Source organism: Danio rerio, chromosome 11, assembly GCF_052040795.2.
Source record: "Danio rerio strain M-AB ecotype USA chromosome 11, GRCz13ab, whole genome shotgun sequence".
Taxonomy (NCBI): Eukaryota; Metazoa; Chordata; class Actinopteri; order Cypriniformes; family Danionidae; genus Danio; species Danio rerio.
The window spans coordinates 45,257,637-45,277,424 of NC_141031.1; the positions used below are offsets into that span (position 1 = coordinate 45,257,637).

General features: G+C 38.6%; 1 protein-coding gene across 3 annotated transcripts in view; it reads right to left on the bottom strand.

The window, feature by feature from the left end:
* flnba (filamin B a) overlaps positions 1 to 17,206 on the bottom strand; it is a 167,357-nt gene extending 150,151 nt beyond the window's left edge. For all 3 annotated transcript variants that reach the window (XR_015501726.1, NM_001440724.1, NM_001440723.1), the window contains 1 exon segment: positions 16,792 to 17,206. Coding sequence is in view for 2 of the 3 variants with exons in the window: in NM_001440724.1 (NP_001427653.1) it covers positions 16,792 to 17,083 (292 nt within the window). In the remaining variant the exon portion in view is untranslated.
* Between the last annotated feature and the right edge of the window lie 2,582 nt (positions 17,207 to 19,788).

Consider the following 19,788-nt stretch of genomic DNA (forward strand, 5'->3'; position numbering starts at 1 on the left):
TTACCTAAATCTGGCAACGTACATTACAACTGATCTGTTGATTGGACTACAGGACTGTTCTGCTGATGATTTCTTCGCATGTGGGAGGTCGCAGCATTAGTAATGAGGGGCTGAGAGATTTTCAAACACACACACACACACACACACACACACACACACACACACACACACACACACACACACACACACACACACACACACACACACACCAATTTCAAAGACAAAAAAGAAAAATGTGAGCGCAGATTCACAGCTCATAGACTGACTCAACAAGACCTCTCGTCTCTCAACATCAAGAGAACCACTGGCTCTAATTTTGAGGGCGGCTGAAGACCACATGATGATCAAAGGCATATTTGGGATTGAAATTGATCCGGGATGGAGCGATCATGTCAAACCACACTTGTGGGGGCCTGGAGAAACCCAAAAAATAAAAAGATACATAGAAGGACCGTGACGTGGCAATGTCTTGATAAAAACATGAATATTACCAGTCCAAGCTGTGCCATCCATGCAAAACAAACTATAAAATAACATGAAATGTAAAAAAAAGTGCTGGCTTCCACACAACTCAAATTAAGTTAACTTAATAGATTTAATAATTTAAGTGGATTGAACATTTCACCTGTCCTAAACAAAAAACTCAAAAAAAAATGTGTCAATGGCATAAAAAACCTCAAAAATTGTCAATGACATTTTTAGGACATTGACCATATTTGAGGGTTTAGGACAATGTCCTGCCAATTTAATAAAAAAAAACACTAAAAAAATTATGCCAATGTAGTAAAAACCCTCAAAATCGTGTAAATGTCCTAAGAACCCTCAAGAATTGTGTCAATGTTGTAAAAACCCTCAAAAGTTGTCAATGTAATGTACAAAAAAAAAATCTCAAAAATTGTGACAATGTTCTAAAAAAAAAAAACCTCAAAAGTTGTGTCAATGTCCTTAAAATACCCTCAAAATCTTGTAAATGTCCTAAAAAAAAACTAAAGAATTGTCAATGTCATAAAACTCTCGAATATTGTCAACGTCATTTAAAAAACCTCAAACATTGTGTCAATGTCCTTAAACCCTCAAAGATTTAGTCAATGTCCTAAAAACCCTCAAAATAGTATCAGTGTCCTAAAAAAAACCTCAAGAACTGTCAATGTCATTAAAAAAACTCTATGCTCTATGCTCAATGCTAAATGTCGTAAAAAAGAATTGACAGTCCTAAAAAAACTCAAAATCGTGTCAGTGTTCTAACACTCTTAAAAATTGTGTCGCTGTCTTAAAAAAAAATCTAAATCGTGTCAATGTCCTACAAAAAACTCTCAAAAATTGTCAATGTCATTAAAAAAATCTCAAAAATTCTGTCAATATTCTAATAAAAAAAACTCAAAAATTGTGTCAATGCCCTTAAAAAGCCCCTCAAGAATTGTCAATGTCATCAAAAAAATTCTCAAAAATCATGTCAATGTTCTAAAAAAAAAAAACCCTCAAAAATCATTTCAATGTTCTAAAACAAAAACAAAAAAAACTCAAAAATCATTTCAATGACCAAAAACCCCTAATGAATTGTGTCAATGTTGTAAAAAACTCTTGGAAATTGTCAGTCATAAAAAAAAAAAATCTCAAAAATTGTGTTAATGTTTTTTAAAAAAGCCTCAATAATTGTATCAATGCCTTTAAAACCTTCAAGAATTGTGAATGTCAAAAAAACACCTTAAAAAATGTGTCAATGGCGTGAAAAACCCTAAAGAATGGACAATGTCCTAAAAAAACTCAAAACTGTGTCAGTTTCCTAAAAACTCTCAAGAATTGTCGTTAAAAAAACCCTAAAAAAAATTGTGTCAATGTCCTAAAAAAGCCTTAAAAATTGTGTGAATGTTGTGAAAAACCCTCAAAAATGGTGCCATTGTTGTGAAAAACCCTCAAGAATTGTGTCAATGTTGTAAAAAAACAAAAACAATTGTCAATGCCCTAAAAAAAAAAAACATCAAATTGTGTTGCTTCAGCTCATTTTAAAGAAGTAGTTTGGACGAACAGCGAACGTCATTTTCTGAGCGCATGTTCAACTGACTTTTTCCAATGATCCCAGCTTGCCTTTCACACCGGAGACAAACAGCATCACAAGCGTGAGATTTACGGAGTGACCTTTTGGTGTGTGTGTTTATCTGCGAGCTCTCGCCCGTCTCTGAACGCTGGAAAGTCTGAGCTCTGGCCCTCACGATAACACACAACCTTTCCAATCTCAGCTACACATGTACAGCTGATGACCGATGAAAACACCCTGCGGACAGGAAGACACGTCACTCAGGAAGAGTCTGTGTAAATCCAAAAATAAAGTACTTCTCCATGCATGTCCTGTTGTAAATTAATGCAGCTCAAAGGTGTAAAACAGCAGCATGAACTCAACAAAATGACGCTTGCTGCGCGTTTAAACTACTTATTTACGTATATTGAGCTGAAACGATATGATTGTTGATTTTTTCCACAATTTATAATGGCCTGGTTGGTCCCACGTAAGAGATGATTACTTGCCCCATCCAAAAATTCTAATGAGTTATTTCCTTGCCACATTTATTCACTCATTCATTCATTTCCCTTCAGTTTAGTCCCTTATTTATCAGGGGTCACCACAGCGGAATGAACTGCCAACTTATCCAGCATATGTTTTACACAGCGTATTCCCTTTCGACTGCAACCCAGTACTGGGAAACACCCATACACTCAGTCTCTCACACACACAAACTACGGCCAATTTAGATCATCAACTACCCTATAGCACAGAGGTTCTCAAAGTGGGGGTCGGGACCCCCCGAGGGGTCGCGGGAAAATGAAGGGGGGGGGGGTCGCCTGGTGATTTTCAAAAATCAATTAATTTTTATTAAACCTTAAGACTTCCTGTATTTTATCAATAACCTACTGAAGAGAAAAAAATAGTTGTTTATAGTTACTATAAACTATATAGTTACTATAATAGCTTATAGTTACTAGTTTTTAACTATACTTTTATTTAACTTTTACTAGTATTTAACTAATAAACTAATTTTTACTAATATTTAACTTTTACTAGTTACTAGGATTGCGACTTCTCTGGTAATTACATTATACTAAAGGCACAGCAATACTGTCAGATGCAGCAGATTTTGTAACACCAGGTTAAACTTTCTAGCCCATTTACAGCTCTGACATACATAAAAAAACAAAGAATAGACTTGGGTCTATTGGTGTGTTTGTGCGTGTCATTGCATACAAGGTTTCTGTATTTATAACCACCACCTCCGAGAATATTGGGGGTCACGAGTCACTGGCATTGTCATTTTGGGGGTCGCGGGCTGAAAAGTTTGGGAACCCCTGCTATAGCGCATGTGTTTGGACTGTGGGGGAAACCGGAGCACCCGGAGGAAAACCACACCAACACAGGTAGAACATGCAAACTCCACACAGAAATGCCAACTGATGAAGCCGAGATTCGATTCAGCGACCTTTTTGCATAAAATCTTGCATAAAAAAAACTAAATCAGTAGCCATAAAATAGGATTGAACAAAATCATGCTTGTGTCGTTTACACAAACAATATCACTAACAAACACTTTGAAAACAGTTTTCACAAATAAATATATATATGTATATATATATATATATATATATATATATATATATATATATATATATATATAATTAAATATTTTCAGCTCCTACATGTGCTCTTGTTAACAAATCACCAAAGCACACAAGTTTTCCTTTATTTAATTTTGTTTCTCTTGAAAACCCTGTTGTGCAAAAGCCTTCTTAATCAGTATGAAGATAAAAGCAGAGGACGAACTATGAAAACACCCTGTGAACTTTCAGTACTAGAAACCTCCTCCAGAGTCCAGAAAGATCATTTACTGAGACTAAATAGCAAAAACAACTGTGACCTCACACAACATCTCATTTCACAGAGATGAACGCATCAACAAAAGACCACACATTTACTCATACGCAAGTTACCCACATACTGTAGATAAAATAAATAAATAAATATTATTAGTTAACATTTTATAAGGCAGCACGGTGGCCTCACAGCAAGAAGGTCACTGGTTCAAGTCCCAGCTGGGTCAGTTGGCATTTCTGTGTGGAGTTTGCATGTTCTCCTCATGTTGGTGTGGGTTTTCTCCGGGTGCTCCGTTTATCCCACAGTCCAAACACATGCGCTATAGCGGAACTGATTTAACTAAATTGGCTGTAGTGTATGAGGGGGTGTGTGTGTGTGAATATTGGGTTACACCTGGAAGAAAATCCGCTGTGTAAAACCTATGCTGGAATAGTTGGTGGTTCATTCTGCGGTGGCAACTTCCAAAATAAAGACTAAGCTGAAGGGAAATGAATGAATGAATATTTTTAAAGCATTTTTCATGACAGAAAAATTGCAGTCAGTACAAGCATTGAGCAAAGACAATAAATAAATAAAATAAATAAAACAAATAAAATAAAATAAATAAAACAAATAAAATAAATAAATAACTGCAGGTTTATTTCATCATTTTACTTAAACTGCAATGATGCAAAACAAATAAATAATTTACAGTAAACAGAATCATTATTAATGTAAAATAATGAACTGATTATTGTTACTTTTATGATTGTTACTAATTTTTGCTAAATTCATAAACAACTAAAAGTGTTTCAGTGTTTTATTTTTCACCGTTTTGTGCTTCACCTCAAAATGTTAGCCTCAAACCAGACACCAAACTTTAAAAAAAAAAAAAAAAGTTGACTCAACTTAAAAAAAAAATTGTAGGACAACATGCTGCACAGCTTTGAGTTGATTTAACTTAAATCAAGTTAACTGCAGTACATAAGTCAAAAGTTGAGTCAACTCAAAAAAAGCTGTGCAAGTTGCCTTAAAATTGTGCGTTAGACAAGCCTGTAAAACAAAGTTGACTCATTTTTATCACAATATAGTTTTATTTAAAACAAATTTAAACAAAATAAATGTATATCCAACTGAGCCTGGTTTCTTGCAAGGTTTTTTTTCCTTCACTTTGGTCAATTGGTGAAGTTTGTTCCTCCGCTGTCGCCACTGGCTTGCTTGGTTTGGGACTTGTGGAGCTGCGCATTGATGGATTTGCTCTTCAGTGTTTGGACTCTCAGTAGTGAAAATTAAACCACACTGAACTCTGAAAACTGGACTGACACAGATTCACTTCTCTACAACTTCTATGTTAAGCTGCTTTGACACAATCTACATTGAGAAAGCGCTCTAGAAATAAAGATGAATATAAAATAAATGATAAGGTGCCTCAGGAAAAAAAAAACAAGAGAGTTTTGAACAAAGACATCAATATATTAATCATGTGTTATGCGCTTTTCTCCCCTGCCGTCCAAGAATGAATGGAATAGACTGAGGCAGTTCACGGGTGACTGGTTATCAGGTCACGGCTCTCTAAAGCTTGGGAAAACTCTCTGCATGCAAATGCTGATGAAGAACTCGGAGTTCCCAAACCTCACCTTGAGCTCTCACACCTCAGATTGCAGCATTTATTTGCTCACATACGCAAGCAAGAACTCTGAGGAAATCAGGTTGGGCGTTGCCATGACAATGTTTGCATGCATTTTGCTATGAGCAACGGGTTGCCAAAAATGGAGAAAACTTCCAGTCGCCCTGATATGATAAGCACCTGTCCTGAAAGCAAACGCACATGAAGTATTTTGGTGGTTCCTGCACATGTCTGTAATCACAGCAAAGAAAAATGTCTCCACCATAATTTATGCAGAAGTTATTGTATTCCAACTAATGAGAGGTGCTGTACAAGCCACAGGGAGCGATCATTGTTTTCATATTTCACTTTTCTTTTGTTTGATCAACCATAATTCGCTGTGTTTGGAACACATTAGACATATAAAAGGATTACTTATGCACATCACCTCACAAACAGAGGAGAATGGCCCTGAAGCGCACAGCATAAGAGATGACAGCTGTCTGTGCTATCTGGGGCTGCTTATTGATCATAAATGTATTGTTTTCACTTCTGCACCAAGGAAACACCGCGATTCATTCAGCAACTGTTTGATATGTGAATATAATTCCGTAAAAAGAATGCTAGCACCGCATGAGCACCGGCAAGAGCTTTCATTTGAGCTATAACTTGTACATGTGTCATATGAAAAATATGAAAACAAACCAATGTTCAATACCCAGCTCGGGTATCCAAAATACTGTGTATTTAAGTGTAAATAAAACAAAATGAAAACCTAAGTGATGCATAAGTGCATAAAATATAGATTCTACACTTTCAAACGACACCACTTACGGGGATCTGGTGCAATGCTGGCCCTTTAAATCTTAAAGCAAAGGTCGATGACGTCACAGACCCGGTATCGGGTCCGCGGAGTTTAACTGGTTAAAGGGAATATTTTTAAAAAGTATGGTTTAGTTCTGCTTACATTCTAAATATCAAATTCTATCACTTGATCAATATAAGGCAGACACACAAGTGCACTTTTAAACTTATTAAAACTGATCAACGCGTGTAAAAATGTTATAAATGTCACATAACATTACTTATTATATAATGTTACATAAATATTTAAATACTTTCAATGTAAAATTACGTAAAATGAATTATTAACTTGAGCAGCTGTCTCGGTTTCACTGATGCAGTGGTGTTGCTTTATTAAATAAACGCTCATATTTGCTATAACTTTGCATGATCACATCAAGTTCAGCGGGAGACAGAAATGCTGATCTCTTTTTTTTAGATGTTGCCATGGTCACTCGCTATATCTGCGCTCCATTGATGATGCCTTTTTATAGTCATGGTGTGCGCGCTTAACTCTGAGTTGATCTACTCAAAGTTGATTGACCCAGCTCACATCCGCTATTATGAAACCGAAAACTCAGAGTTTTTAATCTCTCAGTAAATCAACTCTGAGTTCAAGTTTAAAGAGCCCATATTATGGGTTTTTGAAAATTCCCCTCCATGTAGTGTGTAACACAGCTCTAAGTGAAGTGAAGTATCCAGCTAAGGCTTAAATCTGTTAGTGTACAGTGTTTAAAACTGTTGATTCATCTATAAAAGAATCGACTCATAGTGCTTCAAACGAGTCGCCTTGATACCGAGTCATTAGGTGTTTCGCCATGACGTACGAACGAAACCAAGTTATTCACGTGCACGCGCAAACCCGGGAGATTTCAAACCTGAGGCCCCGCCCTCTGACGCAGAAACCCAGACACACACACACACACCCACAAACACACACACACAAACATGCCGGTCGATTGAAGTCACACTGCAGATGGATATATTGAGTCTCTACCCAAAGATGAAACCTCAGCATTATAGCCAAGCAGTTGGAAACTACTGGAAACTTCTGGAAACTACATGCTACAAAGAATACTTCATCAGCGTTTGTTAAAGGAAGGATCAGTAAAGAGTAACTTACTGATGGACGTCAGAATGGATTTTTCTTCCTCCATTTCTCAAGTGTAAGTACGTGTGGTTAAAGTTGTTGCCTCGTTTACTCTAGCTTTCAAATGTATTTAGTTGTGATTTGTTACTTGTAACCGCGTGTACTGTATCAGGTTAACTGGCTATATTCTCTTATCGCGTGCAAAGTCACGTTAAAAACGCGACGCGTGCTGCTTTGTTAACGGAGCTCCGTGGACGAGGAGTAACGTTAGTGTGCGTGTCTGTGTGTGCGTGTGCGCGCGCTGTCGTCCGGAGGTGTGTGTGTTTGTGTGTGTGTGTGTGTGTGTGTGTGTGTGTGAAAAGAGCAGAGTGAGAAGCTAGGAGATCTCCTCAACTGTTTTTGGAGTTTTTGCTCAAAATAGTCAGTCGTCTGTATTTTCAAGTCCATAGTCTGTATTTACATTGACCCACTGGCAGCTAAACTCCACGCCTACACTATCGAGCGTGTATGAACTGTGATTACTTTTATATTGCTGATTAGCTGTTCGGCATTTCACTCTCTGACTGAAGGCAGTCGACCAATCGCAACAGACTGTCATCGGTCCAATCAGCGCAGATTAGCTTCACGCTAAGGAGGGGTTTGGGAACAAATGAATCACTGGACGATTCATACGGGAGTCGCTGGGATAATTAGGTAAAAATAAATGCAGATTATATGACCATGAAAGTGTTTTTTGACCTTGCATGCATATTAGACTGTTGTTGGAGACCCTTACAACCAAGATATGACCATATTTCATGTATAATATGGGCTCTTTAAAACCGAGTTGGTTGAACCTCCTTACTGAAGCAGGCTCAATGTCTAAAAGCAACAAAAACAAGGCAGTTTGATGAATTTGGATCAGCTTCAAGAATGCCACAGGCCAGTGAAAGGTGTTTGGCAGCAAACACAATGATTGTGTAATAGAATGCTTAATATTTAAGCCTCCAGAATGCTAAAATCTCAGCATTTCTAAATCTTAATGAATACAAGAATCCAATTAAGACATGCAACCTTCTCATGCCAGCCCAAATATGGGCACACAGCAGAGATAAGACTATTGGTAATCTAGTAAGAATCAATAGGCAGTGGGTGGATGTTATCTCTTATCTGCAGAGAATGAATCATCTCCCAGCACTTTGACATGCTTTAAATACTTTGGGTTTGTGTGTGTCGCAACTATAAGCTAACATAGCTATAAAGGAGATTTATTATGCCACTTTTCACAAGATGTAAAATAAGTTTCTGATGTCTCTACAGTGTGTGTGAAGTTTCAGCATAAATGCACACAAATAATGCTTTCTAACACTCTGAAATTCAGTCACAGACGTTTGCATACTGCATGACTATCTGGGCTTGCGTTTTGTCGCTGCTTTGTATACACTTCAAGATGTATCGGCGACAGGGGCTTTCACATTGAATGCAGGGCTCAACAATAAGGACTGCCCTATGGCCTGGAGCCAGTGTAAGAGATGCTTGGGACAGTAGACAGCATTATTACTGGCCTGATTGGGACAGTGCCGACTTGTCACTAAAGTTTAATTTGCAAGGCAAACTTTATTTATAGAGCACAATTTAGCACAACCGTAGTTGATCCAAAGTGCTTCACAATAAAATAAACTAGACAATAAAACTAAAAATAACTGGTATTAAAAATACAATAAAATATATTTAAAAGTAATACTGAAATATAAATAATACAAAAATAACATGCATGCATCAGTCAAAGGCAAGAGAGTAAAAATGTGTCTTTAAGTTAGATTTAAAAGCATCTAAAGAAGGAGAGATTCTGATTTGCCTTCGACTATTTGTCAATTGTGTGCATTTTAAGCTTGTGCTTTTTAGTCTTAGGGTGCTTTCACACCTGTGAATCGATTCAGTTGTTCCGAAACAGAGATTACAATTGTTACATTGTTGCTCTTTGCTCTTGGAGCGGTTCGCTTTCACACTGCAAAGTTTCTAATCGGACCGAAAGAGCTAAAACAAGTCAGATGCGAGTAAACTGTCCTTACATTGGTCAGTGTCAGGGTTTATTTTGCAGCGTCCCGCTCAGCTGTCAGGAGAGGTGTTGGTTTGGTGGTGATTGGCAGGGTGCACGCGCATGACGTGTCTGAGGAGAGATGCGGTGGGGAGGGGTGAGAAGGGTGCGCGACGATGCCTATTGGAGGACCGGGAGGGAGACGCGAGATTACCGGGAGATCATCACTTGTTTGCGGGCATCCGGAGACTCACAAAACTTCCCGCCATACTCATAATCCTCTCTTCATATAGCCGTATATGCCTATTACATATCCATAAAACACTGTGATATAACCGCGCTCGGATCGGATCACTTTCTCACTGTAATCGAACCGCTCCAGGGTTTGTTTCAATCGAGCCGAGACCACCTCATTCAAGCGATCTCGGAGCGATTACTTTGGCGCGGAACAGAGCGCGATTACCCTGTTCACATATGCCAAACGAACCGCGCTAACTGGGCAAACGAGACGCGTTCCAAAACAAAAGTGTAGGTGTGAAAGCACCCTTAAAAGTCTACCTTCTTTGTGATGTCATAAACCTCATATTGCTTTTCAGATCCTCTTATCTGATTTTATGTTTGAGCACGCTATTTTTTTCCATATACTGGTAACAACCAGAACAGCGAAGGGGCGGCAACATGGAGGCAACATCAAATTATGAGGCAAAAATAAAATGTCTGTTTATAATGTCACGGAAGCAGAAATTTACATGAGAACACAACGAAAAAAAGCGATTATTTATTTTTTGCACAATATGCCAGTCAGCCACCTTTTAATAAATGATTTTGAACTGAAATAACATACCTCCACATTTTCCATCCTGCATAACACTGAATTTTGCTCATTATAAATTTATTAAAACATTTTAACCATTGAAATTCTAGATTTGCAGATTTATTTTTGACACATTATTTAAAATATGTAGCTAAAAAAATAACTATTAACTTGCCTTTTTTTTGGGCCAGTGAAAATTTTGGTGGGGCAAGTAAAAATCTAAACCATTGGCCCGATCGGACCAGTAGAAAAAAATCCTTAGCGTTGAACCCTGGAATGACTTCACAATAGAAAGAATCGCCGTCAACTTCATCCAAACTACATCTCACTGTCAAAAACATGTCGTATATCTTTTGTTATTATCTACATAATGAGAAAGAAGCCTTTAATGGGGTGGAAAATGTACATATTTGCTCACCTGGGTTTTAAGGGAATTAGCCATTTCTCCTCAACTTTTTTTTTTTAACTTTCAGTATGAAACGTCAAAGAGACATGGGTGGCTCCTGTCAAACCTCCACTAGTTTTTCCTCCATTACTTGGGTCCAAATAAACTGAAAATGAGCGCTTTTACCTTCTCCCTTAACCTCCCGCTGGCCTGCAGATACCCACATTAGTGAACGCCTCTCTATTATTGGCTGTAGGCGATCGCTGATGTTATTTTCAGTCAAAACATTTCACATGGCATGATTTCAATCGCCCACAGCTCCAGATATTCAGCACGCCAAATATCTCACGGGCATCGGCGACTCATTGGCGATTCTCTCAGAACGCGTCTTTGATAGATCATACTGTGTGATTAACACCGATTAGCCTGTGATTTCAGGCATTTGTCTGTGATTTCTCAAAATCTGTCGGCGAGTCAAAATCGGGGCTGAAATCATGCAGTCTGAACTCGGCTTTAAGCTTTGAACCCAATTGTGGCATTTGGTGACTGTCGCTTTAAATTCAATTGAGATTGTGCCATTTTTTAAAAAGGGCAGATCTATAAACACTAGGGATGCAACAATACAGTTAGCCCATGGTTCAATACATACCTCGGTTTTTTAACACTGTTTTCGGTTCGGTTCTTATGGCTTTACACGTGTTTTTTTTATTTATTTTTTTTATTCAATAGGAACAGTAAGAGGTTAAGGATAAAAAAAAACTTTTTATTGCAATACTCCTTTTGTTTTACTTAAAAGCTCAGAAAAGTACACTAGTTCCTAGTGTATTGTATATTTAAAAAACTAACTCTGAAATAGAGCTGCACAATTAATCGTAAAAAGATCGCGATCTCGATTCGACCCCCTAGACGATCTTTAATCCAGCATATCTACGATTCTGTCAATCATATTTTCAAGCTCAGGAGAGAAGCAAAGGCGGCTGCACGAGTCTTTTCATTCTGTCACATACATTGCTCTGCGACATGGACACCTCCAAATGATGTTGAGTCACATACTGTATCTTTAAGGTATAATTCACCTAAAAATTTCATTTTTGTCTTCATATACTGCTGTATTCGCAGCCGGGAAATCACATGTGACTTGAGCTGCTGACCGTGAGCTGTAGTGCGGGCGCGCGCCCTACTTAATGACAGATGCGCACTTCTCCTTTAGTGAACAGAACCTGCTGTGAGTAACAGGTAATACAGTTGTACATAATGTTCAGTTTGTGGCACTGAGTGAGCGTTTGAGAGCCGCACGTGAAGTATGAACAGCACTTAACAGTGAAAATGAAACTGAAAGCGTGCACTTCATTTAAATCATCATATCGCATTTTAGAGTTATGACTGCGACAAGCATTTGATATGTTTTTTCTTTCATAGCGAACACACAGTTGTGCATGAAAATAAATGTTTACAGTGTCAGTATAACTACTCTAGCCTATATAATGTTGATTTCACCAGTGAATTAAATAGTCTAATAATGTTGTCAGTTATTGCAAGCATATATCTCAAACATTATTCAACATCAGAATTATTTTAAGTGGAATAGAATTATTTATAGAAACCAGTAGACCTACACATCATATTAATATTGTTGCTTTACCATATGTTTGAGAAAAAAACAATACTAATTGCCGACTCGTATTAAACTTTATTTTACATCTACAGAATTGTGATCTTGATTTTAAGCAAAAAAAAATACAAAATCGTGATTCTCATTTTAGTCAGAATTGTGCAGCTCTACTCGGAAATCTCACAGCTGCTGGTAGCCCATGTACAAACTGGGAAACACATAAAATCCTACACTTTGAAAATAACCACACATGTGAAGTGAATAAAGATAAATTCCACATTTCAAATGAACACATTTGTACTTCAGTAAACATAAATAAACCATCTTAATTATCTCGGTGCGAGACCTACATCTGTAACGCGGATCGAGTGCTTTTATGAGATGACAAACGCCCACATCTCCAACCACCGAAAACATCTGCAAATCTTTGCCAATAAACAGCCGCACTGCCTTTGTTATTTTATGCGTCTCTCGGAACCAGTTGGGTGTGTTTGCATTGAAAGATTCAGCGAGGGATTGTTGCTATTTGGAGGACTTTATTCTGCCTTTAGACCGTGATATCGCTGGTACTCCAGGGTTCGTTTTAAAGCGCACAGCAGGGGTCACCAACCTTTATGAAACTGAGAGCTACTTCTTGGGTACCGATGAATGTGGAGGGCTACCAGTTTGATAAACACTTCTCAAATAACAAATTTGCTCAATTTACTTTTAATTATACTTTATATTTTTGGTAATAATTAATAATATTCATCCATGTGAAGACACTGGTCATGTTAATGATCTCACAAAAGTTATCAACAAAGATTTAACAGGGTAGGAAATACCCTGTATTTAATATATCAATGTGCAACACTTTATTTTTATATATCTCTGCAAATATTTACATTTTTAAATGATTGCTTCTATATTAGATGAAGCTTACTGGTAAAGTGGCGCTATGGTGAGCTATTTTTTAGAACAGGCCAGAGGGCAACACTTGAGATCCTCGCGGGCTACCTGGTGCCCGCGCGCACCATGTTGGTGACCCCCGGCATACAGAGACCACCTCTTCGAGCAGGTCCGGGTACGCTTTTTTGGTCCACTTTTGGTGCAGACTCGAGTACAATTGCTGCATTCACACCTGCCCAAACGAACCGCACCAAGAGGGAAAACGAACCCTAGTGCGATTCAACCGAACTAAATGAGGGAGGTGTGAAAGCACCCTAAACTAATGAGGGAGAGATGGTCACTAATGGCCGAGGCTTTCCCCGTCTGACGACACGTTCAAACTGAGAATTGAGTCTTTCTTTTATTTAAATAAAGTATTGTTTTTGAAAAATATAAGGTTTATCTTTAACCTGCCATTCTAGAATCTCACATGCATCAAAAAAAGTCCTCATTCACTTAGTCTTCACTTTACTTTAGAGCAGGGGTCACCAAATTTGTTCCTGGAGGGCCGGTGTCCAGCAGATTTTAGCTCCAACCCAAATCAAACACACCTGAACAAGCTAATCAAGGTCTTACTAGGTTTACTTGAAACATCCAGGAAGGTGTGTTGAGGCGAGTTGGTGCTAAACCCTGCAGGGACATCGGCCCTCCTGGACTAAGATTGGTGACCCCTGCTTTAGAGTCTTCAAAGTGACAAGGTGAAGAGCATGGAGTCAAACAGCACCTGAAATTCCTCTCACACACCCACATGAAGCAGCATTGCCACACGTTTCCAACACCTGTACTTAACTTCATGCTTGAGCAACCTGTCCTTTCTACAGCGACATCATGTCCCGTTTCTGGTTCACAGCATGTCTTTGGCTGGAATATGAATGCAAAGCAGACCAAAGCACACCAGAGCTGTGCAAACCAAACCTGCCAAGTGTAAACACACCCTATAATTCCCCACAACATACACATTTAGGCACATTTCTATGCTTGCAAAAGATTTTGAAGTGTCATTGTATGTCAAGATGACAGCACCACACACACAAAAAAACAACAACAAAATATACACTGTATGGTCAAGACGAAATCATTCATACCCCCGGCAAACTCAAGACTTATATGTTTGAAATATTTTTCCCACAATGATGCATCTTGTACATCGCATTTGATATTTTTGTGGAGAACTTGCTAGTTATTTCCATGGGTTGAGGCTGGAAGAGCATCCGCTAGGTAAAAACGTGCTGTATAAGTTGGCGGTTCATTCCGCTGTGACGACCCCAGATTAACAAAGGGACTAAGCCGACAAGAAAATGAATGAATGAACTTACTAGCTAAATAAAAGTACAAATTTGCCAGGGGTATCACCAATTTCAGGCTTGACAATGCTGAAAACATGGAACATGCAAAAAAAAAAAAGTCACTATAAATTATTTCCATGGCTGTATATACACAAGTAAAGCCACTTAAATACCATAGTATATAAATGATTACTGTGATTTAGCACCACTTCGTCACCACCTGACAGGTTTTAAATGCGCACATTCGTTCTGTGATAACTGATATGCCCCCTATACTGATATACCACACTACTTTGAATATTAGATCTGAATTTGCATGCAAGACTTCAAAACAACATTAGCACTGTTTAATTGACTCAACAATGTTGTACTTTAGCAATTGTAGCAATTAAGATAATTTCCCCAACAAGAATTAGCATAGCACACTTTCCTAAAATCATATAATTAAGGAGAAAGTGTGAATGTGCGAATATAAAGCCAACTTCACCCTTTAATATGTTTAACTCACATCAATAAAACACACGTTTATTTCCCTTATTTAAAATAAAACCGATATAGAATATAAAACTGAGTTTTTTTTTAAATCCCCCAAGTATGTACTTAGAGGTTTTGGAAACAAGTAGATGTTTGGTATACTATAAACTTATATTCTCTGTGAATTTATAAAGCAATTTTTTACTGCAAATGTCACATCTATGATGCTGCAATTGCTCAAAATTATTGCTCAAGAGTCAAGACAAACAAAATTTGGAAAATTAGTACTGCACTACCGTTTATTAATGTTGTCCTCAAACTATTAAACAGCCCTACAATAGTTTTAGGACAATTTAGAAACAAAAATGATCCACTTCAAATGTTGCCAGCTAAAAAACCGAGATCAAGTTAGGTTTTAAATTCGCACATTTGTTCAGTGACGACTTCAAAATAACATTAGCACTATTTAATTGACTCAACAATGTTGTACTTTTGACAGTCATTGGCTGATAATATGATTTCTCCAATTAGAATTTGCATAAGACACTTTGCATAGACAATATAAACATATATTTAATATACTGTTCACATAAACATTCTCTGGGAATTTCTGCTTCAATCTTTTAGTGCAAATGTGACATCCATAACGCTGGAATTGCTCAAAACTGCTGATCAAGACAACCAAAATTGGGAAAACCTGGAAAATGCGGTAATACTGGTTATCAATGTAGTCCTCTTAAACCCTATTATAATAGGACAATTTAAAAACGAAAATGATCCACTTCAAGTGTTGCCAGCTGAATGACTGAGGTAAAGTTGGTTTAAATGCAGAGATTTGTCCAGTGACGACTTGTGATATGCTCCCTATACTGTTATACCACACTACTTTGAATATTTAGTCTAAAATGGCATGCAAGTACGACTTCAAACAATATTAGCACTATTTAATTGACTCAACAATGTTGTACTTTTGACAGTCATTGGCTGATAATATGATTTCTCCAATTAGAATTTGCATAGGACACTTTGCATAGACAATATAAACATATATTTAATATACTGTTCATATAGACATTCTCTGAGAATTTCTGCTTCAAACTTTTAGTGCAAATATCACATCCATAACGCTGGAATTGCTCAAAACTGCTGATCAAGACAAACAAAAATTGGGAAAACCTGGAAAATGCTGTAATACTGGTTATCAATGTAGTCCTCTTAAACACTATTATACTCTTAGGACAATTTAGAAATGAAAATGAGCCACTTCAAGTGTTGCCAGCTGAATGACTGAGGTAAAGTTGGTTTAAATGCAGAGATTTGTTTAGTGACGACTTGTGATATGCTCCCTATACTGTTATACCCATGGTTATACCACGTTACTTTGAATATTTAGTCTAAAATGGCATGCAAGTACGACTTCAAAACAACATTAGCACTGTTTAAATGACTCAACAATGTTGTACTTTTGATAGTCATTGGCTGATAATATGATTTCTCCAATTAGAATTTGCATAGGACATATACTGTTCACAGAAACATTCTCTGGGAATTTCTGCTTCAAACTTTTAGTGCAAATATCACATCCATAAGGCTGGAACTGCTCAAAACTCCTAATCAAGACAAACAAAAATTTGGAAAACCTGGAAAATGCTGTAATACTGGTTATCAATGTAGTCCTCTTAAACCCCATTATACTCTTAGGACAATCTAGAAATGAAAATGGGCCACTTCAAATGTTGACTACTTAATAAAAGTCGCAGTATTCATAAAGCCATTTTAAGTATTTAAAAAAATCCAATCAAAAATGAATGACACAATCACTGTAGCCTACTTCATCTATCGGCCACTCTCGCTTAACTTTCCAGGACTCTACTACAGTAATGATCCAGCACTCACCGATGGACACGAGCTTGATGTTCTCCCGGTCCAGGAACTCGAGCGCCACAGACACGTTCTCCAGCTTCATCTGTCTGAAAGTGGGTCTGCTGTGGTATTTTCTGAACATCTTCTTCTGGCTCAGCACCTCCAGCAGCGCGATGAGCCGCAGTCCGTCGCTCAGGTCCTGCTGCAGGTCGGCCACGCGCTTGTTCGCGCTCTTCAGGTGCTCGTTACACCAGCGCGTAAACGTGTTCTGCTGGATCTTCTTCCACGGCGCGTCGTCCGCAAGATCCTTTTCTGTGGCCGGCATGATGATGGTGGTGGTGGTGGTGGATACTCGGCTGCGGTGTATTTGATAACTTCGCCTGGGTCTTGCTTGCGTGTGTTTGCGTTCGTGCGCTGCTGACTGTGTGTGTGTTTTCTGAACTCTGTCTCGTGGACGCGCCTGCGCGCTCTTTTATACGGCAAGCGCGTGACGACACCTGCGCATCAAGCCCAACCTGCGTTTCTTCCAATTACAGTTCTTTTGCTTTATATATATTTAGCTGAAGTCAGAATTATTAGCTCCCTGTTTATCCCCCCCCCCCCCCACTTGTTTCTGTTAAACGGATATTTTTCAACACATTTCTAAAGATAATAGTTTTAATAACTCATTTCTAATAACTGATTTCTTTTATCTTTGCCATGATGACAGCACCTAATATTTACAGTTTTGAAAATGAAAATTTTCACTCACCGGCCACTTTATTAGGTACACCTTACTAGTACCCAGTTGGAGCCCCTTTTGCCTTCAGAACTGCTTTAATCCTTCGTGGCAGAGATTTAACAAGGCACTGGAAATATTCCTCAGAGATTTTGCTCCATATTGTCATGTTAGCATCACACAGATTTGTCGGCTGCACGTCCATGATGCCAATCTCCCGTTCCACCACATCCCAAAGGTGCTCTATTGGATTGAGATCCGGTGACTGTGGAGGCCATTTGAGTACAGTGAACTCATTGTCATGTTCAAGAAACCAGTCTGAGATGATTCACGCTTTATGACATGGAGTGTTGTCCTGCTGGAAGTAGCCATCAGAAGATGGAGACACTGTGCTCATAAAGGGATGGACATGGTCAGCAACAATACTCAGGTAGGCTGTGGTGTTGACATGATGCTCAATTGGTACTAATGGACCCAAAGTGTTCCAAGAAAATATCCCCCACAGCATTACACCACCACCAGCAGCCTGAACCGCTGACACAAGGCAGGATGGATCCATGCTTTCATGTTGTTGACGCCAAATTCTGAACCGACCATCCGAATGTGTCAGCAGAAATGGAGACTCATCAGAGCAGCAACGTTTCTCCAATCTTCTATTGTCCAGTTTTGGTGAGTCTGTGTGAATTGTAGCCTCAGTTTCCTGTTCTTAGCTGACAGGAGCGGCACCCGGTGTGCTCTTCTGCTGCTGTAGCCCATCCGCCTCAAGGTTGGACGTGTGGTGTGTTCAGAGATGCTCTTCTGCAGACCTCGGTTGTACCGAGTGCTTATTTGAGTTACTGTTGCCTTTCTATCAGCTGGAACCAGTCTGGCCATTCTCCTCTGACCTCTGGCATCGGCAAGGCATCCACAGAACTGCCGCTCACTGGATATTATCTCTTTTCCTGACCATTCTCTGTAAACCCTAGAGATTGTTGTACGTGAAAATCCCAGTAGATCAGCAGTTTCTGAAATACTCAGACCAGCCCGTCTGGCACTAACAACCATGCCACGTTCAAAGTCGCTTAAATCCCCTTTCTTCCCAACTCTGATGCTCGCTTTGAACTGCAGCAGATCGTCTTGATCATGTCTATATGACTAAATGCATTGAGTTTCTGCCATGTGATTGGCTGATGAGAAATTTGCATTAACAAGCAGTTGGGCAGGTGTACCTAATAAAGTGGCCGGGGAGTGCAGGTAGTTTTTTTTTTTTTTTTTGGTGTATTTAAACAAAGCACTTTTAATAAAGAGTTATATCCATTAAAATAGAAGATTGATCACTGAACGTCTTTAGAAATAGAAATTGGTTAAATAAATAAGTAAATAGATTAGATAGGGCTGGGGGATGGTGGCTCAGAAATGCCAACTGACCCAGCCGGGACTCGAACCAGAGACCTTCTTCCTGTGAGGCCATAGTGCTAACAACTGAGCCACCGTGTCACCGATTATACTAATACCAATAATTCATTTTATTTGTAATGCACTTCTCTTAGACTCAAAGCGCTAGAATGAATTATAAGTTCATGTTAGTAAATTCCTTGACTAACATTACTAATGAAACCATTTAGCAAAGTGTGACCTACACTAAAAAAATGCTGGGTTATTTTAACCCAATTCCCAGTGTATTCATTCCCTTTCCTTCGGCTTAGTCCATTTATTAATCAGAGGTCCACGTTTTACCCAATTTGGGTTTAAATAACCCAGCATTTCTTAGACTGTATAAGTTATACTACAATACACCACATTTTAGGTGGCGCAGTGATTAGTACCATCGCCTCACAACAAGAAGGTCGCTGTTTTGAGTCCCGGCTGGGTCAGTTAGCACTTCTGTGTGGAGTTTGCATGTTCTCCCCGTGTTGGCGTGGGTTTCCTACTCCTTTCCCCCACAGTCCAAACACATAAGGGCATTGGATGAACTAATTTGGCCGTATGAGTGTGTGTGTGTGTGTCAATGAGTGCGTATGGGTTATTCCCAGTACTGGGTTGCAGCTGGAAGGGCATCCGCTGTGTAAAAAAATATGCTGGAATAGTTGGTGGTTCATTCCACTGTGGCGACCCCTGCTGAATAAAGGGACTGAGCTGAAGGAAAATGAATGAATGACACCAGTTCACTGTAGTAAAATCTAAAGTAAACTACAGTTTACAACTAAATACAGTCTGTAGAATTTGTATATGTATATAGAGTGTAATACACCTTATACTTTAAGAAATCCTGGGTTATCTTAACCCAATGCTGGGTCAAAAATAGACAAACCCAAGAGTTAGGTTAAAAAATA